This window comes from Hakea prostrata, chromosome 8 (genome assembly GCF_041222555.1).
Source record: "Hakea prostrata isolate BN-2017 chromosome 8, UWA_Hpros_2, whole genome shotgun sequence".
Lineage (NCBI taxonomy): Eukaryota > Viridiplantae > Streptophyta > Magnoliopsida > Proteales > Proteaceae > Hakea > Hakea prostrata.
Genome location: NC_142607.1, coordinates 36,026,677 through 36,052,868, shown reverse-complemented (window position 1 = coordinate 36,052,868; position 26,192 = coordinate 36,026,677). Strand labels below are relative to the sequence as shown.

Genomic DNA, 26,192 nt, shown 5'->3' with positions numbered 1-26,192 from the left:
GATACAAGTCTATGAATACACAGTGGCTTTCCTGAATATGGATTGCTCCTCCGTGTTAATGAGAAAAACCCCAACATGTAAATCTCTAACAAACCTTTATTTTCACAGTAGTATAAATGAGAAGGCTTACAATACACTAAATAAAGCATTAGTTGACAGGGGACAGAAAAGGAGCAAAGGGATAGGGACAGGAGGGAAAAATGGAATCTAAGGGGGGGAAATAATGCCTATCCGCCGTTCACCATCTCTGTTTCCTTCAACTACAAAAGTAGCTCAGCCGTTCAAGAGATATCCCTAGGATCCTTGCTTCAGTCTGATATTCTCATCTCAACTCCAAGAACATCTTTCACCACTTCATATGTCACAAACGCAATTGCAATGGATGGAACCACCTGAGCAAAACAGCAATGTGTTGACATAACTTCCAAGACAATGAAATTAAAATAGACGTAGATGCCTCAAACCCCCAGCAAGATACCAGTATGATGGAAGCAGTAGGCCCACTTTAACAAATGAATACAAATGCATTGGTGATATTGGATACGGAACACATTGATTCTGCAACGGGCAGGCTCGTAGCCCCAAAGCCCTCACATACAAGTTTAAGTTTCAGCCCAATCTGACTTTGCTACATGACAAACCATAGCATTGAATCATTCACGAGCACAAAGAGGGTGCACAGGAGAAATATGGGGTTGCACATACATGGGAGAGTCCACCATTACATGGAAGAATTGATTATTTTGAGACTGAAATTCAACATTGCATAATGTGTTCATTTGCATTTCTTTGTATTAAACCAACAGGTTCATTTGTATTAAGGAGCCACAACTAGAATCAGTCAAGACTAGAAAGGATGCATGGACGCATATATATATTTTCAATGCACTACTTAGCCCTACTTAGCCCTACTCATTTTATTGTATTCCGGATCATCAAATCAAAGTAAGCATATAGCAGGTCCAAGACCCAAGCAGAACCACATGGTCCAGGATTCCTATTTTTTCCCAACTGAGGGTAGGGAAGGGGTGGGTGAACAATATCTAGCAAGACACATTAAAGTTGTGATAATACTGACCTTCACTGAGTTTGGGACAAAACCCTTGTACAGTACTCCAAAGCCATCATTCCGAACTGTCTTTCTAAATGCATCAACCATGCCCAAATATTCAACTGGCTTCCCATCACTAGTGACAACTGAACTAGCCTCCTTCCACCACCACCCCCCCCCCCTGCATTCTTCGGCGAATAACATCGAGTGGGTAAGCAACTGTCTGCCCAACAGTTCCTGCAGCAGCTCCACAAGCAAGCGTTTTTGTCACGCTCAACTCTGCACCATCAACTAGGCCAAATGGTCTAGTTCTGACTAGCCATTCCTTCAGGGATTCATAAACAGAAAAGTTGAGGCGGCCCACGTATGGAATCTACAAAATGCAAGGAACAGTATGAGCCAGTGAGAATATAAACTTCCAGCTTGGATTTTGCAAAGGAAAGAGACTTAGAAAATCAGAGACGAAACAATGGTTAGATCCATTTTCAGGAATGCTATATTTCAAACTACTCGTTCCCCTGAATGAAGCTGTAGTATGACAAAATCTCATCTATAGAATACCTTATTTTACGTTCTCATTTATATTCAAATAGCTAAAGAAGACACCAAGATCATCAAAGAAATCAAGGATTCATAGAAGTCAGACAGAGAAGCAATAACTTGCCGACAGAAAAAAGAGAAAAAAGGGAGGCTGTGGGAGAAGGGTTATCAATTAGAAAGATTCCACTTACAACTCCAATGACAGAAGGAAGCCAACCTTTGTACAGCGCCCGTGGGCTTTCTTCCACGAGAACAGTTCTTAGGGCATGGAATGAGATAGGTTACCATAAAATGACACTAAAATCAACATTGCAACGTTCAAATCAAAATTCAAGGAAGTACCACAGACATGAATTCTTGGGAGCAGATAAAAGATGATACCTTCACGATAAGCCTGCCTCGTGCCAAGTCTATTGGGTAAGTTGCTGACATGGCAATTATTCCAGCAACTGCCCCAGCTCCAAGGCGTAAGACAGGAGTTAGCTGTGCATCCTCTGCAAAAAAAAATAGGTAAGAAACAAAAGCCATCCAGATTCAATCCACAAGAACCTAATAGAACTACATTAGTAAATGAAGAAGCAAAATGTTTAAAAATCAAATATAATAAAACTATGAGAAAAGAAAATTTAGGGATTTATTAGGTTCAGTTCCTAATTGGGTTCTAATTCTGACCCTCGAATAATTAACTGCCATGTGTCACAATCTTAGATAGGAATTACAGAGAATTGCAGGGGGTGGGAATTGTAGAGGATGTGAACTGACTGGCACTTTGGAGATCTCAACATCTTCCTCCAAAGTCCCTAAAAATATTAAGTCCTTAAACCTATTGGGTCTTTCTCAAACCTAGCTTTTAAACTTAAAACCCTAGTTTGCATGGCTTCTGCTTGCCAGTTGCTCTGCTTAGTTTTGGATCTGCTGGAAAGATAACATTGACTTGATCATCCTGCCCAAAGTTCTTTGCAAGAAAATACTCTATTCTTTGCTTCTGTACTCTTTAGTTTCAAATCTTACATCGAGTCCCAAAACAATCTATCTGGGTTATGCCACAAGAATCAAGTAATAACTCCCAGTAGAGTAAAACAGTAATTACCCATCCAAAAACAAATATCTCCACGTTGAGATTCACTATGATGGATACAATCCAACCCCCCCCCCCTCCCCATCTTTTTTTCTCTACTTTCTTTCTTTGGTTGGATTCACTCATCAGTCATTCTGTAGTTTATACTGAAAACAAGTACAATGGAATGGCTTAAACTAAAGCCTATGCAATCCAGATCATAGGCACAGGAACCTTATTATCCTTTCTTTTCTAAGTCGCAATTTTACTTACACCTTAAGGTTTTGCTATGCAATGTTAGAGGAAAAAGAAATTGGGATAAACACCTTACTATTTCCTCACTTAAAAAAAATTATGTATCAAAAAAAACTAAAAATAAATCCAAGCGAAGTTCGGATATCTTAAGCAAAATTTTCAGAACTATATATAGTTGTTGATTTTGATTCATTGAACAAAACGTCATAAGTACACAAACACCAGGGTTATGCTTTCTATCTCTCAAAAGGACTTTAGGTTGATAAGTTGCAACAGATTCAACAAGGTCTAACAAGTATCAGAATTGATACAGGATGCCATCTGATTTAGTTATGGTACATCAAATAGTATTGGAGTAAGTAGTAGACTTGAGGCATTAGAGGTCTGAACCGGAAACATTAGTACCCGATCCCCACCCTAAGAAGAGGAAAAAATAATGTCATAGGTTTCTATCTACTTCAGAACATTTTGTGACTCTGATAAAGCCCCTAATAACCAAGGTGTACAAGCAAAGGGATAAGAGGGAGTATGCAACATTACCTACAACTGTTACATGGGATCTACATATAGAGAATACAGATGGCAGCCTCCCAATGGACAGCAGCAAACATCCTGCTGTGAACAGAGGAGCAGAAGAGACAGCCCAGGTGGCAAGAGTTGATTGAGTGAATGTGCAGGAGTTTGTTATGCGTAAGAGTTGGTTAGAATGGAAGGGGCTATGTAAGGGAATGGAGGAGGAGAGGAGAGGGGAGGAGAGAAAATATACAAGCAAGTGCTTGTGGGAGAGGGAAGACCTCTGGGGGGATTAGCTAGCCATCGGCTGTTCTAGCTTATCTGAGTTATAATTAGTTTTATCTTAATTTCAGAAGTGTTTATCAATAGTAGAATTCTGTATTCATCAGCTATATCCAATCAGGGAAGCTTGATGAAATCGATTATATCTCCGATTTTATTCTGCTGTCTTGCTGTTTTGAATTCATAGGTTTCTGGTGTTATTTGTTTCTGTTATTGAAGTTTATCAAAGATATTGAAAGAACAGAGTTATATTTTGTTGCTGTTTGTATTGAATCTGTAGTCATCCATTGTTGTCAGTAAGCTCTCGATAGGACTTAGATTCAAGTTTGAGAGAGTCCTATCAACTTGGTATCAGAGCAGTTCGATTCCAGGGAGAGAAGCGATGGTATTGCCATTGTTTTCAGGCAAAGACAATGTGCAGAGATGGCTATTGCAGGTTTTCCTGTTTTGCTGGGAACACCACATCGAGGGTGACCAACGGCTGGCAGTAGCTGTTCAATATTTGTATGGAGAAGCCCTAGAGTGGGTGTACTAAAAGAAGTGGCCAGTGTTCGATTGGATACATTTTGAAGCAGCTTTGCAACAAGATTTTGGTGAAGGGAAGATGCCAGATTCAAGCTCGGTTGCAAACACCCATCAACTAGAAGTTGATGCTAAGGAACACGATGCTGAATCAAAAGTTTACATTGAGAATCGCAGAGAGATGAAGCCTTGCAGCACAAGAATGAGACATTCGCTGGTGACTCAGAATTTTCCTCGCTGAACTTGGAGAAGAGAATAAGAGTTTTCGACGACGATGACTACTGGAGTGAAATCGCAACGGCAGAAAATCATGATATCGAAGCACAACAGCGTAGCATGAGGCCTGGTGCGATCGGTGGAGACCAGCAGGCGGTGGTTATGGAGTTCGATTGCAGAAATTGGGGAAGAAGACGATGGAGCTTTAGGTCTTTTGGGGTTGGTTCGGTTCACATCAAACCTGTTTGTGGGTTTGATCCAAACCAAATGGGCCAAAAATCGTATTATTTGGGCCACATTCAGCTATGCTTTGACTCACACATTGGGCCCAAACAAACCCAATACAACGATTGGACCGCTAGACCCCCAAAGAAACCACCTTGGGTCCAACCTATTTCTTTAAACCCCAGCCCATTTTATTTCATTAGCCCAATACCCAACCCATATTCCTTAATCCACTTAGATCTAACCCATTTAAATGACCCACCTTGGGCCCAACCTATCTTATTAACCCCAAACCCATCCTATCTCAATGGCCCAATTTACGTCCCATTTGTCTTAGCCCATCGTCTTAAGTGGTTAGTCTTCACCGATTTAAAAGCCACAATATTAAGCACAGCCAATTTAGTTTCTTCCATAGGACCCATACCCAGCCAATCCCTTTTAACCCATAGGTTTAAATATTTGGACCCCACCCCTTTTAAACATCTAACAGGGGCTTGGCCAATTTCCTTCACCCCGAACCCAAGCCTTCTCAGCATTCCCTTGAACCGAATTAACTCAAACTGATCACGACCCAAACCCAAAACCAGCTTGAATCAAGCCCTTACCAGAAAAGTGGTCCAATTGAACCAGAATAGTGGAGAACCATCGTCTTCAACCCCCGAACCTCACGACTTTCTGTTGTCAGCGATATCAAGGTTGTGGCGATTAAGGTATGACCTAATCAATTGGGGAAACCATCAACTTCTACCTCCCTCTTGAAAAAGCCTTTGCATCTGATGCAAAACCCCAAGGCAGAGATGCAGCAATCGACATTGGTGAAGAAACCCACCTCTTCCGCAACAACACCTGAACTGGAAATTCTGCCGGTAAAAATTAAGTGGAGAGGGCATCGTTCCTTCACTACTTGTGCCATGAATTCTTCGACCAAAATCGCCTACCTCTACGTTGGATTTCAGGCGGATATCCATTTTGAAGCATCGCTTCTTGGTCTTCGTTGCAACCACATATTCGTAATGGCAGCTTGCACCTCTTAGGCCCCCATCCACTCATCTATGATGTGTGGTATAGTGCTCAAGAGGAACCGAAGGTATCGCATCGCCAGCTGCCCACCAATGGTCCTTTGAATCCTTGGAATGGTATTCAGTCTCTTCAGAACTTTCAAAGCAGCTCCGAGACACTGTTATCTCCTCTATATAAGGTTGTGAAGACTGTATATGCATCTCCAAGTTGGGTTCATTTACACCTGGACTCAATAAAGGAAGTAGAAACAGTTCCTGCATACCCAGACATTTGTTTTGCAGTGGAGGATTTGGATTCCACATTTGATGCAGTGGTTTTGACAGAGACCAATCATTGTGACTGTGTGCTTCTTCATGCACATGAAGCAGCATTTCCCCCTGAAAGGCCCATGAATGATTGCAGCTCTATCAGTGTTATTTCTTCCTTGAAGATTGATGCTGAAACTGGAAGAATCAAGAACTCTAAGCTTACTCTTTTCTCAGGATTTGTCAGTGATCACATGATTAGGAAAACAAATGCAACTGGTAGATCTCGATTTGGAAGTTTGTTGTCAAGTGGCAATTCTCCTTCTAAAACAGATAGGCTTTACATGAACGGTCCTGGAGGATGTGGAGAAGTTGCAGTAACTGTTTCTGGTGTTGCAGACTAAGCCTAAATTTTTCTTTCACCTTGAGGACAAGGTGAAACTTAAGAAGGGAAGTGTTGATAAAGCCCCTAATAACCAAGGTGTACAAGCAAAGGGATAAGAGGGAGTATGCAACATTACCTACAGCTGTTACAGGGGATCTAAATATAGAGATTACAGATGGCAGCCTCCCAATGGACAGCAGCAAACACCCTGCTGTGAACAGAGGAGCAGAAGAGACAGCCCATGTGGCAAGAATTGATTGAGTGAATGTGCAGGAATTTGTTATGCGTAAGAGTTGGTTAGAATGGAAGGGGCTATGTAAGGGAAGGGAGGAGGAGAAGAGAGGGGAGGACAGAAAAGATACAAGCAAGTGCTTGTGGGAGAGGGAAGACCTCTGGGGGGATTAGCTAGCCATTGGCTGTTCTAGCTTATCTGAATTATAATTAGTTTTATCTTAATTTCAGAAGTGTTTATCAGTAGTAGAATTCTGTATTCATCAGCTATATCCAATCAGGGAAGCTTGATGAAATAGATTATATCTCCAATTTTATTCTGCTGTCTTGTTGTTCTGAATTCATAGGTTTCTGGTGTTATTTGTTTCTGTTATTGAAGTTTATCAGAGATATTGAAATAACAGATTTATATGTTGTTGCTGTTTGTATTGAATCTGTAGTCATCCATTGTTGTTAGTAAGCTCTCGATAGAACTCAGATTCAAGTTTGAGAGGGTCTTATCAGAATCCTGTGATTTGGATATGCATATGTTTGGCTATCATATATGGTATGGAATGTTAAGCATTAAGAAATATCAAATAGATAAACTTAGTATAGTGATGGTGACGATGTTGAGATGGATAAGCCGCAAAACTAGGAAGCATAAAGTAAGGAATGATAATTTTAGAGCTGTTATAGGCGTAGCTCTAATACAATATTAATTACAAGATAGTTGTTAGAGGTAGCATGGTGAGATTCAGCAAAGACCTTTGGATGTTTCAGTATGGAGGACTGATCTAAGTCAAATTGAAAGAATCAGAAGTGCCAAAGGTGGGCCAAAAATTAGCTTAGGCCAAAATTGACACATCCCTTTGGCCTTGTATCAAGTATGATCTCAAATAGATAGTGATTGGAGCCCATAAATCCACATAGCCCACCCCAATTAGTTGGGGGTAAGGCTGAGTTGTTGTTCTGTGGTCTAAATGGGCACAATGTCTTTATAAATCCTAGAGATTCATATAAATACAACTACAAAAACTTTATTAAAATGGCAGTAAAATTAACAGTGGACATAACTCGAGCAAAATTACAGATTTTGAGTAATGAAAATACCATTGTCAGTTTGTTGACGATAAAGCCACAGAATGCCCCTGTTGGAAAAAGAAAGGAACAATGACTGAGGAGAGAACAACGGTTTACTAGATAATGCCAAGCCAAAATTCCCAGCAGCCATAAATCATATTATGTTGTAAGTAAGAGGTAGTGGAGAGCCATAACACCAAAGAGTAGCAAAAGATTTTAAATGTATATTGTAGCCATGGAAATAAGTAACACCGCAGAAGCATGAGATTTGCCACCACGAACAGAGATGGCTAAGTACAAAGAGCAATGCGATAGCTCAAACCAAACCCAACATATTAGTATTGATGTGCCATGAAAAGATCTCAAAGATTACTAGCGTTGATACAGTAAAAAAGTTGCAAAACAAATGAAGAGGTGTCACCACAATATATACCAGCTGGGAAATCTTGTATCCACATTTTTTCACTACAGCGAAGCAAGATGCTACGATTTTGACCATAGTTGTCAAGGTGTCACATAGAGGCAACCTTCATGTCACAACATTTTTTTCCTCCCTCAAGCCTAGGCAACCTGTCAACTAAGTGTCAAGGCATTTTGTTAAATTTGTCTTTTGTATTTTACTCCATTCTTAAGTTTCTATTTGCTAGGGTACATAATTCAAATACACGGCAAAACAACAAATTACTTGAAAGCAAAACAAATAAAATGTAACAGGCACTTGACTTTGACTGCTCACCCCTTGGGTCAGTGAGAAAATGAAAATCCTTCACTCCAGTGACTTTGGCAACCATGAACCTGGCTCCAATGATGGACAGAGACCACAACTTTTCTTCTCTATTGCATTTTTTCCCTCTGTTCTTCTCTTCCTTTGTTCTGAAATTGGCTCTTCCTTCTCCGTTGGCTCTTCTGAAATTGGCTCTTCTCCGTTGGTTCCCTTTCCCCCTTTTTTCTGTTCCATATCCATCTTCTTCTGCAGATACTTTTTTATTGTTATTTTTTTGTATTTTTCCTTTCTTGAACTTGATAGCAGTTTTTTCTTCTTCTTTTAATTCACTCTTTTTCTCACGAATCTCTCTCTCCTACTCTCTTCTCCAGTCTGTGTGTGTCTTCCCTTTCTTCTTCATTGGTTAATGTTGCGTCTAGAACTTCTTCGAGAGCCGGATATTGAGATGACCACCTTAAGAGCTCTCCAACCAAGTTGGAATAACTGGGATGCCTGCACACACAAAGAAAGCAAGAACGGTCCGGCCTAGTTTTGGCCGGGGAACTGCCTCCGACGCTCAAGTCAGCCTAGGCAACAATAATGGTTCTTGAGAGAGTTCTCAAGAACATAATGAGTAAGTACTCAGATGAAAGTTCTCGTACCTTTCTCCATGTAGGAGGTGGGTTTATATAGAGGTTACCTGGAGGCGGCGATTCCTTAAGTTCCGGATCGATAGTTGAGGAGTGAGTGGAGTAGTGGAATAACGGCTCCTTCTTTGTCGCACCTGATAATGCTGTTATGCTGACTCACCTCTCCAATTCTCGGAATAGATATGCTGAGTGTTTATGCGTAACTAACTCTTCTTGACTTAGTCAAGAGAGTCTTCTGAGAAATGCTAGAGTTGGATATAGATATATATTTTTCCCAAGTGTGGCACTTCTCCAACGAAGAAATGAACCTGCCCAAGAGGGAGGTATCTCTCCCGAATGAGGCCCTCGGGACCTTCTTCAAGGATGAGGTGAGCCATCCCACATGGAAGGTGTCTCTCCCGAATGAGGCCCTCGGGACCTTCTTCAAGGAAGAAATTAGACAACCCAAAGGGGTGCATCTGTCCCGAGTGAGGCACTCGAGACCCTTCTCCAAGGAAGAAATCATACAACCCAAAGGGGTGCATCTGTCTCGAGTGAGGCACTCGGGACCCTTTATGAGGGAAGAGATGCACCAGCCCGAGGGAGGTGTATCTCTCCCGAGGGGGGGGGGACTCGGGACCTTAGTTCCCCACAACAGAGCCCCCCATTCCGTGCGATTGACTTCTCGAACGTATGGAATGTTACTCCCAGGCTTCTTAGAAAATTTCCTTTCTTCTTGGAGAGACTTTAAGACGTCGTCTTGAATGATAGCCATTATTTCTCCAAGGCCTTCGTAACTCCCAACCATCGTACTAATTCACATTTATTGCTGCTTCTGATATGCGAATGGTCATGTTTTCTCAGCCGTTGATTTACTCGATCATGGGCCATTTGATTGAGATCTTGAGTCCCTCAATCTCGACCGTTGTGTCTGTTCATTGTTGGTTGTTGGATCGCGACCTTTCATATGCCAGATCTCAACCGTCGCTTTGCTTGATTCACAGCCGTTGGATGTGTCTCTTCATCTTCCTCCTCCTCACTATAAATAGAGGTTCAATCCTCATTTTCAATTTTTTGCTTGCAAACTCCCTCTGAAGTCCCCTGACTGCGTTGCTTGCCTTCTCCAACTTGCTTATTCCAATCTTCAAACCAGTAAGTTTTCTCTAACTTTTCTTCATTTCTTTCCTTTGTCATTTCTGCATTATGGATAATTTAGGAAAAGGCAAGGAAGTAGCCCGAGCCCCCTCCCCACTGGAGGTCCCGACAGCTGAGATTTCCAGTCCCGAGTTGTCTTCCTGAACCCAATCCATGCATTATTCCGGTGAAGATGCTTTCTCAGGTTCTTCTGACTCTCGTATTCTGAGAGCAACTGCTGACTTAGCTAGGGACGACCCTCTTGACCAAGAACCTCTATGCTCTGATTTAGGAACCGACTTAGTCAACCTGGGTCCTTCTGTGGATTCTTCGGATGAGCAGGAGGTTGATAGTATTAATCAATCTCCTGGTAAATTCCGAGTGAGTCAGAGACATTATTTACCTCGCCCACCCCTTTCTCGTCCTCAGGATTGCCGCAATCGCTGGCCACCTTTTATTTTTCTGAGTTGCTTTCCGAAGAGGCAACTCTCGAAGAAAGGAACAAACCCAAGACGCCTTCTCACATTGACTATGATCTCAAATCTTCGGGTCCATAATTCTATCCCGGAGATCTCAACCCAGATCATCTCAAGTGTCTAAGGGATTTCTGCGAAATTCCAAAGAGTTATCTCTTCCAGCTCCAGTCCTCCTCTAGTCGAGTTGGAGAGCCCCCGAGTGGGGCCTTCTCCCTTTATTATGATGCTTTCCTAGGAGGTCTTCGCCTTCCAGTTTAGAAAATTATTGAAGACCTTCTAGTTCATTACGGAATTTCTCCATCCAACCTTATTCCAAATAGTTGGAGAAATGTTTCCTGCTTTGTTGGTTTCTGTCATAATGTTGGAGTCAAACCATCATTCCCCCTCCTTCAGCGTTTCTTTGAAGTTAAGAGTCAATCAAAAGGGGGTTGGCTCTCTCTTCTTTGTCGGGCAACCGACGCCGTGGATTGGTCAGGCAACATTATTTTGCCGGGGTCTATGCCTACCTCCACCAAAGGGTGGAGACATCACTTTTTCTTCTGCCAGCCCCCGGTCCCGCCGCCATTCCCAACTACTTTTGTGAAGAAATCTAAGTCTGATCTTAAAGAACTCAATAATCTCATTGAGTTATCCGCCGCCGAAGAAGCGGCTTTAGAAAAGATCATCCAAGTTGGCGGAGATTCAGCCGCAGTTCACGGATATTTATCTGAGTATCCGTCTGCTCTTCAGTTGTGGGGCTTTTCTCCGGGTGAGCCCCTTCTTCATTGATATTCTTCAATTTTGTATATTTTTCTTATCTTCGCACTTTCTGACTTTCTTCGTTTGTTGTCACAGTGTCTAGAAAATTGGACATCGACGCTCTTCGGGCACTTACCACTGGGAATATCAAAGAGGCTTTTTCCCGAAAGCCAGTGAAGAAAGGTAGTGCTACAGAAACTGGTCCCGCCGTCCAGGCTCTCGGCGCTCCTGGCTCATCCAAGCCTTCGGGCAAGAAGACTGCGAGGAAGAGTATCTCTTTGGGAGGAGGGCCTCCTGAGATAAGTGTTCCCCAAGAGTCTCCATCAAGCCGCTCGGGCAGGCCATTGAAGAGGCCTCGGGAGAGTGAGAAGGCCGCCGAGGAGGAATCTCGAAAGTCCCCTGTCTTCGTTCCCGGATGGGATCTGACCTCATCCGACACAGTGTTGGGGGACTCTAACGCTGCCAGGTCTTGGCTTCTTGAGGGGATGATCCCTTCGGACCGAAAGCATCTGAAGGATCTTCTAGATGACAAATTCTATGCCAACGCCTACAGGTAATTCTTCGTCCTTAGTTCTTTATAGTTCTCCAAGTGATTTCTGTAACATGGTATTCCATATTTTCTTCAGGTTCTTCTCTGGAGGGGCGCATTACATGGGCGAGTGCATGATTCGTTCCGAGCATTTAAAGGATCAGCTTCAAGAGCTGAAGGCAGATCAGGAACGAAGTGTCGCCGACCTCTCTGAGTCTATCAAGACTATTGGGTCTCTGAAGAAACGGGATGAAGAGAGAAGCTTGAAACTGAAGGAGATGTCCAGAAGCAAGGCAGCTCTTAAGGAGGAACTTTCTGAGGCCAAAGAAAATTTGGAAGAGGCCCTTCAAGAAATGGAGAAGTTGAAGCGCGAGAAAGCTGAGATGGAGACTATTGCCATGCAGCTTCGCGAAGAAGTCCGTGCTGGTAAACTTCCCATCAGTGCCGATGAGGTGCCCGAGGTTGTCCAGAAAGAGATCATCACTTCTTACCTCGGCACTTCTCAGTTCAAGAAACTCCAGGTGGCTCTTTCTGCTTCCACCTACCGCCTCGGGCTTAATGATGCTTTTACTGCTGTTCTCCGACGGGTAGATATTCCTATCCCGAAGGAATTAGGCGGAATGCTAGACGGTAGAGTTTATGAGACTCTTGAAAGAGCCGTACCCGAAGGAGTTAAATGCCAAGAACCTTTCAGCCCTCCCGATCCTTTTCTCTATGTTGATGGCGATCAAGAGGTGGGCTCTGGAGGGAGTCTTGAGAAAGAAACTCCTGGTGGCGATGGGCCTGGTGAAGACAATCTTCCCGAACTTGGGAATCCTCCTAAGAACTGAAAGACTTCAACCTTTTCTTGCTTTCGTTTCTGAGAAACTTTTGGAATTTTTTATAAACAGTGTTGAATTTTGCGCAACTTTGCGCTTTCTGTAATATTGGTCCTTGTGGCCAAATGTTTTGAATAGTAACTTAACTTGCAGTTGTTTTATTCAAACTGAGGCATTAAGCTTCTTTGTTGACTGGTCCCGTGTGTCTTCCCAAGTCATTCCCCTAGCGTAATGCCGTAGGGTTGATGATGTTTTGATTTCTCCCGAGCCTTTATTACAGATGGTCCCGAATATGGTCCCGAATGAAGGTCTTGGAGAGAAATGTATGGCATCGAAAAAATTCCATCTCATGAGAGTCTCACTTGGACTTTCGCAAGAGGTGGGGAAATACTCCCGAGTGGCTACCCGAGCGAGGTCTCGAGTGTAACGCCATCGAATAATTCCATCTCATGAGAGGCTCACTTGGACTTTCATAAGAGGTGGGGAAAACTCCCGAGTGGCTACCCGAGCGAGGTCCCGAGTGTAACGCCATTGAATAATTCCATCTCATGAGAGTCTCACTTGGACTTTCATAAGAGGTGGGGAAAACTCCCGAGTGGCTATCCGAGTGAGGTCCCGAGTGTAACGCCATTGAATAATTCCATCTCATGAGAGTCTCACTTGGACTTTCATAAGAGGTGGGGAAAACTCCCGAGTGGCTACCCGAGCGAGGTCCCGAGTGTAACGCCATTGAATAATTCCATCTCATGAGAGTCTCACTTGGACTTTCATAAGAGGTGGGGAAAACTCCCGAGTGGCTACCCGAGCGAGGTCCCGAGTGTAACGCCATTGAATAATTCCATCTCATGAGAGTCTCACTTGGACTTTCATAAGATGTGGGGAAAACTCCCGAGTGGCTACCCGAGCGAGGTCCCGAGTGTAACGCCATTGAATAATTCCATCTCATGAGAGTCTCACTTGGACTTTCATAAGAGGTGGGGAAAACTCCCAGTGGCTACCCGAGCGAGGTCCCGAGTGTAACGCCATTGAATAATTCCATCTCATGAGAGTCTCACTTGGACTTTCATAAGAGGTGGGGAAAACTCCCGAGTGGCTACCCGAGCGAGGTCCCGAGTGTAACACCATTGAATAATTCCATCTCATGAGAGTCTCACTTGGACTTTCATAAGAGGTGGGGAAAACTCCCGAGTAAGGGTGTCAATTGCGTACCGAAACCGTTTAACCGTAACGAACCGCACCGTCTAAAACCGCACCGTTCAAAATTCGGTACGGTACGTACCGAAACCGAATTTCTTCGGTACGGTTCCGGTTTTAGGTACTCATACCGTCGGTACGTACCGAAACCGTACCGAATTGGTACCGTACACAATTAAGAGATATAAGTTGTAATTTTACAATTAAAACACTTAACCTTTTCCCTATCCCTAATTCCCTATTTTAATTTTTCTTTTCATCATTCACTTCTCTTCTTAGATTTACTTGTTTTGCCTCTATTAATTAGATTTATTTGCTTAATCTATGTTAATTTCATATTTTATCGATTGGTTGATCACAATTTCATTAGGATCTTAATGAACTAATAACAAAAGTGGCATAAGTTCATTTGTACCAAAATTGTACCGCACTAGATACTGTGTTTAAACCGTTTTTCCGTACCTATTTAATTCCGAAACCGTACCGAACCGTTTTTGTAAATACCGAAACCGTACCGTACCATTTGAATTCGGTACGGTACGGTTCTGGTTTTCGATATTCAAAGTTGGTACCGCACCGAAACCGTACCAATTGACACCCTTACTCCCGAGTGGCTACCCGAGCGAGGTCCCGAGTGTAACGCCATTGAATAATTTGAAGAGATGCTTGTATATTCTTCACTATAACTTTCTTCTTGAGAAAAAAGGATGTCGACAATGAAGACGTGGATTTATTGAAAATCAAATGGTCTTTCGACTTTACCTGCAAGTGTTACATATTTGGAATAATTCTATTGATAGAATTTCCGAAGGTTCATGGAATTCCAAGTTTGATCAATTGTCTCGCCCGTGGCCAAGCTTTTTAGCTTGTAGGTTCCTGGTTTCGTCTCTTGTTCGACGAGATAAGGCCCTTCCCATGTGGGTGAGAGCTTGCCTTGGTTTCTTGGGTCTGATGCCGCAACTTTGCGGAGCACTAAGTCACCCGCACGATGTCTTCTATTTTTACCCGAGCATTGAAGTATTCGGCTATTCGGTTTTGATATCTTTGATTCCGGTATTCTGACATGCTCCGTACTTCGTCTATTAGATCAAGATTACTCTTCAAGCCTTCTTCGTTTGCTTCTTCATTGAAGTCAGTATATCTCTTTGATTCTGCCAATACCTCCACTGGGACAAGTGCTTCTGTGCCGTAGGCTAGCCGAAAAGGTGTTTCTCCCGTAGGAGTTCTGGCCATGGTACGATATGACCAAAGGACGCTTGTTAATTCTTCCACCCATTTGGTTCGACTTGTCTCCAAACGCTTTTTTATTCCATCTAACAGCGTCCGATTGGTTATTTCAACTTGCCCATTGCTCTGCGGATACGCCACTGATGATGTTCTATGCTCGATGTGATATCTTTCACAAAAATTCTTGAAGCCGGCTCCGATAAATTGCTTTCCATTGTCAGTCACAAGGATCTTTGGAATTCCAAATCTGTAGATGATTCTTTCTTGAAAGAACTTCTCCATTTGTTTCTCAGTAATGGATGAGAGAGGTTTGGCTTCCACCCACTTAGTGAAATAGTCGATTGCCACGACCAAATATTCTCTATTGTTGGCGGCCTTAGGAAGCTTTCCAACTAGATCCATTCCCCACATGGCGAAGGGAATCAGACTGGAGACAGATGTAAGAGGAACAGCCGGAGTCTTCGGAACAGATGCATGAAGTTGACATTGCTTGCATTTTCTGACATATTCCACGGCATCTTTCTGAATAGTCGGCCAATAAAGGCCTTGGCGTATTATTTTATGGGCCAAAGCCCGGCCTCCCATATGCGCTCCACATATTCCTTCGTGTACCTCAACTAAGGCATATTGGGCTTGAGAAGGGCCAACACACCTTAGAAGAGGCTGTGTGACTGATCTTTTATAAAGCTGTTCTTCAATAATGGTGAACTTCACTGCTTGATTTTTAATTGCCTTAGCTTTTTTGACGTCTTCTGGGAGGATATCATTCTTCAAATATGCTATAATTGGGCTCATCCAACTAAGTTCTTCTTCAATATCCATTGCCTCGGCTTCCCGAATGCTAGGAATTTCTAACTGTTCAATATAAACGGCTGAGCCTAAAGCCGATTATTTGGATAAAGCCAACTTGGATAACTCATCTGCTACTTCATTTTCCTTTCTCGGAATTTGCTTTATCTCAAGATGATCGAAATAATGGCGACAATCATCAATTTTGGCTAAGTAATTTGCCATTCTTGTTTCTTTTGCCTCGTACACGCCACGAACTTGATTCACAATCAACTGAGAGTTTCTTCGGACTTCCAACTCTCGGACTCTTAAGGCTCGGGCAAGTCTGCCAGTAGGGCTTCATACTCGGCCTCATTATTAGAGGCTTTGAAGTTGAATCTTAAAGCATAATGAATACTGAATCCATCCGGGCTGATTAGCATTAGCCCTGCTCCACTCCCCGAAGAGTTGCTCGAGCCGTCAACATGCAAAGTCCATAACTCTGGACCGGGTGAATTTTCTACTCCCGAACTAGGCATGCTATTCTCAAGAATAAAGTCGGCCAGAACTTGTCCCTTTATGGCTGGACGAGTTCTGTACTCAATTTGATATTCGCTTAACTCAATAGCCCATGTGACCATTCTTCTGGCTAAGTTTGGTTTCTGTAGTATCTTCTTCAACGGGAAGTTGGTCAAGACTACAATTGGATGAGCTTGGAAGTATGGTCTGAGTTTTCGAGATGCGATTACAAGTGCTAAGGCTTGTTTATCCACATCCGGATATCGTGTCTCGGCATCTATTAAAACATGACTTATGAAATAGATAGGGTTTTGTGAAGTACCTTCTTCTTTTACTAAGACCGCGCTTACTGCCGCTGGAGAAATGGCTAAGTATGTGAATAATTGTTCTCCCGTTGAAGGTTGGGCTAAGAGAGGTGGAGTCCCGAGCTCCTTCAACTTCTCGAACGCTTTCTGACATTCACCGGTCCATAAGGTATCCTTTGCCTTCCCGAGCTCTTTAAGAGCTTTGAAGAAAGGCAAACATTTCTCACCCGATCGTGAGATAAATCTGTTTAAGGCTGCTACTCTTCCAGTTAGGCATTGGATGTCTCTAACCGTCCTTGGTGACTCCATCTCGAGCAAGGCTTTGATTTTCTCCGGGTTTGCCTCAATTCCTCGTTGGGATACCATAAACCCAAGGAATTTTCCGGAAGAAACTCCAAAAGCACATTTCTCCGGATTTAGCCTCATCTGGTATGTTCTCAAAGTATCAAAGACTTCTTCAAGATCTTCCAGATGACTTTTTCGGATGATACTCTTTATAAGCATATCATCCACATAAACTTCCATATTTCTTCCTATTTGGTCTTTGAAGACTTTGTTTACCATTCTCTGATAAGTGGCCCCAACGTTCTTCAATCCGAAGGGCATTACTTTATAAAAGTAACTTTCTCGATCCGTCATGAAGGCCGTATCCCTCTCGTCCTTGGGATTCATCATAATCTGATTGTATCCCGAGTAAGCGTCCATGAAGCTCAATACTTCATGTCCTGCTGTGGCGTCGATCAAAAGGTCGATCCGGGGAAGTGGATAGCAATCCTTTGGGCATGCTTTATTCAAGTCTGTGTAATCTGTACACATTCTCCATTTGCCGTTGGCTTTCTTCACCATGACTACATTCGCCAACCAAGTTGGGCATTCTATGGGTTTTATAAAACCCGATTGCTCTAGCTTCTCCACTTCAGTTCTAATGGCAGCATGTTTCTCGAGCAAAAAATTCCTTCTTTTTTGGATCATTGGAATTGCATCGTCCCTGATCCATAAGCTATGTTCTGCAACTCTTCGATCTATTCCGGGCATGTCTTCGGCCGACCACGCGAATACATCTAGGTTGTTTTGGAGAAACTCGATGAGTTCTTCCTTGAATTCTGTAGGCTGTTCTGAACCAATCATTGTCCCTCTCTCGGGAAGATCCGGATGAAGTTGAATTCACTCAAGTTTCTCAACAGGTTCGGCTCTTTGCATAGCATCTTCATCCCGGTCATCCCGAATTTCAATACTCATTGTATTGCCCGATCTCTCGGCTTTTTTGACTTTCTTAAGATAATTCACATAACATTGTCTGGAGAGTCGCTGATCAGAAGAGCACTCCCCGACTCCCGCTGTGGTTGGAAACTTCAACTTCATATGTGTTCGGCATTAAGAGTTGGCCTCCCGAGTAAAACGTTGTAAGCTGAAAGGTCCCGAACCACCATGAATGTTGCTTGGATGACTGCATCCCAAGGGGAGGTCCCGATCCTTAGATCCAATTGGATAGTCCCTTCGGATATGGCGGACGACCCGGCGAACCCATATAAGTGAGTCCCGCATGGAGTCATCATCTCGTCCTCAAACTTCAATTTCTTAAATGCTTCATAAGATAGTAAGTCGACGGAAGATCCCGTGTCCACAAGAACTCGGTGAACTTCTCGATTTGCCAATTTCACTTTGATAACTATAGCATCGTCGTGAGGAGAAGTGACGCCCTTGAGATCTTCGCCGGTGAAGGTTATTGGATCTGGGCATAAGTCATTTCTTCGTTTTCTTGGCAACTGCATCGATCCAACGAACTGTGCCTTTTGCTTCGCCTTCTTAATGGATTCTTCTGTCGGATTTCCCAAAACAATGTAAATGGGGGAAAACTCCCGAGTGTCGGGTTTCTTCTCGGGATTCTTATCTGCCCTCTCGGGACTTTTGGATCTGAGTCTTTTAGTTGATCTAGGTGGGGACTTCTCTCGATCTTGTCGCTTCTTCTGAAGATACTTTTCAAGATGCCCTTCTTGGATGAGTTTCTCGATCTCGATCTTTAGATTTCTGCACTCATCCATATGGTGGCCGTAGTCTTTGTGAAAGCGGCAATACTTTGTCATATTCCTATCTTCGGGTCGGGCTCTTATCTTGCCCGGCCACTTCAAGTTTTCGTTATCTCTGATCTGTAATAGAATTTATGACCTCTTAGTATTAAGAGGTGTAAAGTCTCCATTGGCGAGTCTTTCCTTCCAAACTCCCTTTTTGTCATCTCTTGCCCGAGCATTTGAATTCTGACCTCTTTCTCCATAATTCTTCTTGTCCTTTACGCCTCTTGTGGACTCTTCTCGGGCTTAATAACTTCTGCGACCGTTGCTTGCTTTTGGCATTTCTTAAGAAGTGCTCCATAAGTCCTCGGCTTGTCTTGGAGCAATACCTCGAGCAAACGTCTTTGGGTTATTCCACTCCATAGCGCATTGTACGCTACTGTGTCATCCAACTCTTCTACCTCAATAGCCACTTTATCGAATCTGAGAAGATAGTCCCGAACGGACTCATTTGGTTTCTGCCTAATGGCAAAAAGGCTATCTGCTGTCTTCTTACTCCCGATGCAACTTCGGAATCGGGCAATAAATTTTCTCCCGAGTTCTGGAAAGTTTTGGATGGATCTTGGCGGTAGGCTAGAAAACCATTTTATCGCTGGGCCTTTGAGAGATGCCGGGAAAGTTCGGCATAATAGCTCATCTTCTCGGCCAATAACAGCCATGACAGATTTAAAATAACTAATATGTTCTCGAGGATTGGACTTACCTTCATAGGGAGTGAATGTCGGCATGATAAAGTTCGGTGGAAGAGGTGCTCTCATGACTTCTTCTGAGAAGGGTTCTCTATCAACCACATCATAGTCGTCATCGAGGTCCCGATCCTCAAGCCGTCTCTCCATGGCATCTAATCTTCTCCCGAGACCATGCGCCTCTTGACGTTCTTGCGGAGACCGAACACTTCCTAGATCAGAATATTGGGAAGTTGGTCTATGAGAAGATCCATATTGACTAACCGACCCTCTCGGGTAATTAGATCTAGAATGGCCTCTTCCGGTGCTTTCGCCTTCTTGTTCCCGAACTCTTTCATTTCTGCGCTCCCTTTCGGGTAAGTCCCGAGTCTGTCTAAGCCCCGCCAAACGATCGAAAACACTTCCCCTCGTCTGATCTCCTCGGGGAAGTGGTTCTTCAATACGAACTCCTTGAGATCTTTCTCCAACTCGTTCGGCTGGTCGTCTTGGTATTCTGGGATTTCTCCTTTCTTCATTCACCGGACGTTGCCTATCCTGAGTCTGACGGACGGCTTCACGCCTTCGTCCCTCTTGGGAATTTCTGGGGGGTCCGGATGGTTCCCCGATCTGATGGACTAAGCCTCAAACAACTCCTTGGAGTTCCAACATTTGTTGTTGGACTTCTCTTTGCATATTCTGTGAATCGGCCACTGTCGCTGGAATTGGAGGTTGACTCGAACCGCCTTCTCCAAATGGAGTTGGAATAGTTAACGGGGGATTCTCCGGAACTCCTTCTTGACCTTCCTCTGGAATACGAATTTGTCGATCTAGAGAAGGGAGAGTTTGTTCTTCAACACGTCCGTTTTCTCGTCTCCCTTTTTCTCGCTCGAGTGAGAATTTGAGAACTTGTCACCTGAGGTGTGGTATGTCTTGTCATGACTTTCTGTGACGTTTCCCACAGACGGCGCCAAATTGTTGCGTCTAGAACTTCTTCGAGAGCCGGATATTGAGATGACCACCTTAAGAGCTCTCCAACCAAGTTGGAATAACTGGGATGCCTGCACACACAAAGAAAGCAAGAACGGTCCGGCCTAGTTTTGGCCGGGGAACCGCCTCCGACGCTCAAGTCAGCCTAGGCAACAATAATGGTTCTTGAGAGAGTTCTCAAGAACATAATGAGTAAGTACTCAGATGAAAGTTCTCGTACCTTTCTCCATGTAGGAGGTGGGTTTATATAGAGGTTACCTGGAGGTGGCGATTCCTTAAGTTCCGGATCGATAGTTGAGGAGTGAGTGGAGTAGTGGAATAACATCTCCTTCTTTGTCGCACCTGATAATGCCGTTATGCTGACTCACCTCACCAATTCTCGGAATAGATATGCTGAGTGTTTATGCGTAACTAACTCTTCTTGACTTAGTCTTCTGAGAAATGCTAGAGTTGGATATAGATATATATTTTTCCCAAGTGTGGCACTTCTCCAACGAAGAAATGAACCTGCCCAAGAGGGAGAGAGTCGAATGAGGCCCTCGGGACCTTCTTCAAGGAAGAAATCAGACAACCCAAAGGGGTGCATCTGTCCCGAGTGAGGCACTCGGGACCCTTTATGAGGGAAGAGATGCACCAGCCCGAGGGAGGTGTATCTCTCCCGAGGGGGGGGGGGACTCGGGACCTTAGTTCCCCACAACAGTTAACAAGGACCTTAAGAAAGTTATGGAGACCACTTCCCAGGATCATAGGGATAACAATGAAAATCTGTACTACAACAGAAGGAAAGTGTAGAATGATGAAGTTCCTGACAAACTGAGTTCATGTGCCAAATAATTAAGGTTCAACTATCTTTCATTTGGTACTTCATTGGAACTGGAAGGGAGGGCCATGGTGCAATGGTTGGTGGATTACAGTTGTAGCCCGAGGTCAAGGCATTGAAAAAACCTGTCGGTAAAAATTACAGAGGTAAGGTTGCATAGGAAACCTACCCCCCCCCCCACTCTACTTGTGCAGAAGCCTTCGGCACCTAGTTTGAACTTTTATATATCTAAAACTGGATTCATTCCTCAGTTACTATGCCTTCCTAATCGTTCAGTTCACATGTTTGAATAATAATGAAACCAAACCACTTCCATGTGCACATATCATTTCAGTAGTGCTTACGGAGAAAAATAACTGTTCCCTGTGCAATGCCTTCTTGCTTGTTAAGATTGAAAACTATAAGCATGCCTCATGAACTTGTTTTTGCTTGCTCTTCAATCTGTTATCTTCCGGCTTTTTGTTCATTATTTTTATAAATTAAAGTGGCTGAAGTGTTCACTTTCAGCATGATGTAAGGCATATGTCATAGCATGGCAAACGGCGTTAGAAATGAGGGAAAATAAAAACAATAAACACTTGGGCACCCGGGTTACGCCTAGGAAGATGCCTAACGGCACTTTGTTTGCCCTCCACTGCCTTGGTCACCTTGTCTCTTTGACAACTATATTTTTTATGTGAACCCACATTCCTCACAGAATTGCCTCAGCTATTCCTCCATATCAATTACTGTTTACCAAATAACAAAGTGGCAACTCTGACAACTGGTTTATCATAACATATGTCATTCCTCAAAGTCTTTCCAACATTCTTTTCAAATGCTAAAATACCTGATACAACAAAGTCAACCTTCACCTAACTCAATGAATTGCTGCTACATAATATTTTCATATTCACAATCAACATACATACGAAATGCAGTATACAAACGGTCATTGCAATTCCTGTTGAAAAGTAAAAGAATGAATGCAATAAAAACTTACATGAGAAAATAATGCCAGTGAAAGAACATACCTAGATGCTTCTTCATAACTTGACGGCTGAGTTTGGGACAATACGAGCACAATTGCTACCATTGCCTCTGAAAAGTCCTCAGAGACCTTCTGTTCTCCATATGAATTTCAAGCCTTGAATTGTTCCATTATATTTTATATTATGAGAATTTTGAACCTGCATTATTTTAATCAGTAAATTGACAAGAAGGAAAAAACCCTGCAATAATGTCTTACATTGTTAATAGATAATGGGCAGTGAAATTGTAAATGGGAAACAATAAGAACAAATGCAAGAGAAACAATAATATTCAGAATGGGGTGGAACATGAAATATATGAATAGGCGAAATGTGAAGAAATGGCACTTTAGATGTCCAACCAAAACTGCGTTCAAGCATAAATTTAATATTCAGTATTTCACTATGCCCAGGAATGAGTATTCCATATACACATAACAAAATATGAACTAACATTGAAGGGGCCCTACTCAGTAGTAAAGGATATAATGTGCACGTATTCCTGCCACAGAGAAGTCAGATGCAGCCGAAATTCTTAAAGCTGCCTTAGACAAGTATATAGTATCTCAAACCTCAGATTGAGTTAAATATAGGCAGTTGATCAAACATATACAAATTGAAGTTAAGAGTTTGACTGCCTGAATTCTGATCCTGCCTTCAATAATCCTGTTCATGTGTTACAAGAATCCCAAGGAGAATGTAGGTTCTTTTTCCAGAATCCAACAAATAAAGAGAGATTGTGAATATAGCATTTAAAAACTTCACCTCCTCAACAAAATTATTTCATTTGGAAATAAACCTTACATAAACATTGCAACTTTTATGTTAAACTGACATACATATAAAACTTTCAGAAAATTTTGTCAGACACTTCACTCATTAATTATATTGAGCAGTTTTAAGGATCAAATAACAGAAGAGAGTCCATGCACAGAAAATGAGAAGTATACTAAGAAAAAAACAAAAATCGATTGGTTTAGGGAAAAAAGAATACCTGGAGCAAGATCTTAAATCGTTCCAATGGGGCAACAGCAGTGCGTGACCTGCAACAGCAAAGAAAACATCCATAGAATAACATAAAGAATAGAGGACTAAATAATACTTAGCTATTCTTGCTAAAGTGTAACAACAGGTTAAAACAGACGAACAAGACAGAGGTTGATCAACACCATAGTTCCAAATACAACAACAACAACAAGAAGCCTTATCACAGTTAAATGGGGTTGGCTACATGGATTCTTTCCTTCCAATCAGCCCTATTTGAGGCCATGCTACTGCTGGATACAAGGCCTAAGCTATGCACCAAATGTCAAAGGAAAATAAACTTTGTGTTGGAGCGATGGTTTCTTATGTAATAAAAAAATAAAAAAAATAAAAAGGAGAATCTACTGCTGGTTCCTCATAAAACTCTTAATGAGAACATGCATAAAATAAATTTTAAAAACAGTCAGGGAAAAGAAATCACGTGAACAAAAAACACTCCAACATAAACATCCCCTAGCTCATGAAAAATCATAACCAACGGACAAGTTACCATGGATGGGACTCTAAAGAGGTCATCATTGTATATTGACATTTCTTTTGGAAGACTATCATGATAACTTGTTAATAGACACATTGTTAAGTCATGATTTGTTGGATGCACCTCTGGAAGGATAAAAGGACAGGATAAGGTAAGGTAAATTAGCTTTGCCTAAAACTGCAAATATACAGGAATAATCTAACATTTGGAATGATAAATTCTTATGGAGCCTAATCTTCAGTAGGATCCATATTCACTAGGAAAAGGGTTGTGAGGGTCATATTTCGGTTGATTCACAATTTTAAATAGTACTGTCTCAGGGAGAGGTACATCTGGATTCTGAATTTATTTTAATAGTGACTTTTCTTTATAGTTTTATGACCATATAAGTGAACAGAATGATCCTTTATTAATTAAAAGGGAATCTGAAGAAACGGTGTCCTAAATCGAACATTGGTGGAACCATTTACTTGCATAGTTGTTCTTGCCAAGGCCACGCATAAAAAAGGTCGTACCCAATGCACAAGGCTCCCACATTTAGCAATGTCTGGTGAGGATCAAATGTATGCAGGGTGTATTTATACATTTTTGAGTACTACACAATGCCAGGGCCATTTATTGGAGAATCCAAAAGAGAAAAAAAGAAAGAAGATTACATTCTGAAGAATTTCTTACCATTAGCATCATCCCGAACAAAAGCAGAAAGAGAAGAGCATCTGCAGCTAGATGGATTTCTTGGGAGGTATTAAAGAAACCTGCCAGGAAGTCCGCACAAACGTTAATCTCCCGAACATGATGAACAAAATTACATATCAAAAAACCACCCCTTAGCTCCCTAATCTCCATGATCAAATCAAAAACTTTCCAAGATGTAGAAAAATGTCCCTGAATAGATTGGATGGCCACCATGAAATCAGATCGAATTTCTATCATCGTCAAACCCATTTCAGCGAGCAGTCTCCATGCCACGCTTGATCGCATATAATTCCAATCGAGTAATATTTTTCTCATTACTACCACCTGCCAAAGCAAAAATAACCTTACCATGACAGTTTCATAATTTCGGATTTTTGAAGTCGGGTCATGCTTGTGGATTCGGATTCAAGTTTGATCGGCACCTAATCAAAATAGGATCGAATAGTTGATAATTAAATGGCATGGATTTACTTGTTGATAGGAGGAAAATTGCATCGAACTCATCTGGGCCGGGTTCACATCTTTCGCCCCGGTTAGACCATAATCGGGCCCATTTTAACCTAATCTAAACAATCAAGGGGGCGCCACTTGGTAAGTTACCGGCCATGAACTCCCTCCCGAATCTAGCGGTAGATGAAGCTTCCTAGTAGGAAGCAACTATCGTCAGGACGTGAGGGAAACGTGAAAAAGTTCGGTAACTGCTATCACCCTAGACTATTCAGGGAAAAATCCTACAATCGGACGGTAACCCACAAAGATCACGAATTCATCCGACAATCGAGAATCAAGGATAAATCCCATATAAACAAGTGATTGGTTCATGCAAGACGTATTTGAATCGTTTCCCTACTATTATCATTCAAGTTTATGCTCTGCAATTAGCCAGAGCCTCTTGTGATCAGTCCAGCAACTGACTTAAGCTTCGGAGGTGGCCTCCCGACCCCAACGGTCTGGCCAAGTCTAACTCTGTTTTGTAGGCCATCGCCAGGAGATCTGGAGGCTTAACAATTTCTGGACACATCATTTGGTGCCGTCTGTGGGAAACTGTGAAATCCAACCCTAACCTAACCCTGACCTTGACCTGGAAACCCGGTTGTTTTTAGGTCCGAAGACCCGGAGTAAAGGAAGAAGCCAACTATGGGCCATCTCAGTAGAAGACATGGTGGTTGACTCTGAACCCATGGATGTTGATGATGGAGTTCCATACTTGGAAGTCTGTGCAGATCTGGAAAGAAAGCTGCACCTGTCTGAAGATGAGATTAGTTGAAGGACTTGGAGTATTATCTGACTTGGTTTGAAGGCATTTCTACACACTAGGTATGTCACTTGATGTGTGTGCAAAAGCCTATGAGGTTTGGACTTGAGTTGTGCCTCCATTTCCCTATTTTGGCCTTGCTGACCTGATTGGTCGACTCATTGGTTGACTGGGCTCGTCGACCAAGCAGTCGACCAACTATGTGTTAAATCTGAGAAAATCCAATTTTAGGGTTTTTCACTTCTATTTAAACCCTACTTCGTGTTTCTTAGCTACGGCTGCCTCCTAAACACTTTGTGAACGTGGGAAGACCTTTCCAAAACTCTTTTCGGTGATTTCGAAGATTCCTTTACCAGATCTAAAGTCTCTCATCTCCGATCTGTCGTTCTAAGGTTAGTATCTCTTCTATACTATAATTTATTCTTTCTTCGATCTTATTCTTGATTGAGATCAAGAAGAAGATGCTGCATTCTTGCAACCATCTATTCCATGATCTCATTCTATTCTTTGAGATCCATGATCAT

At 42.5% G+C, this 26,192-nt stretch overlaps 1 protein-coding gene and 1 pseudogene across 1 annotated transcript; one reads left to right on the top strand and one right to left on the bottom strand.

Annotated features, from left to right (window-relative positions):
• Positions 1 to 308: 308 nt before the first annotated feature.
• On the bottom strand, positions 309 to 24,662 carry LOC149007692 (mitochondrial adenine nucleotide transporter ADNT1-like; annotated as a pseudogene).
• Positions 4,081 to 6,567, top strand: LOC149007693 (uncharacterized). The gene is made up of 3 exons (XM_089165339.1): positions 4,081 to 4,224; positions 4,398 to 4,645; positions 5,682 to 6,567. The coding sequence occupies exons 1-3, from the start codon at positions 4,081 to 4,083 to the stop codon at positions 6,328 to 6,330; spliced, it is 1,041 nt and encodes a 346-aa protein (XP_089021465.1). The 3' UTR covers positions 6,331 to 6,567.
• Positions 24,663 to 26,192: the final 1,530 nt, after the last annotated feature.

What these genes read in the sequence shown, in the direction of transcription:
- LOC149007693 (XM_089165339.1), top strand. Translation starts at nt 4,081, where the DNA reads ATGGTATTGCCATTGTTTTCAGGCAAAGACAATGTGCAGAGATGGCTA. An exon ending in ATGGAGAAGCCCTAGAGTGG is followed by an intron (nt 4,225 to 4,397) that starts GTGTACTAAAAG and finishes TGAGAATCGCAG; the next exon opens with AGAGATGAAGCCTTGCAGCA. An exon ending in AGAAGACGATGGAGCTTTAG is followed by an intron (nt 4,646 to 5,681) that starts GTCTTTTGGGGT and finishes TCGTAATGGCAG; the next exon opens with CTTGCACCTCTTAGGCCCCC.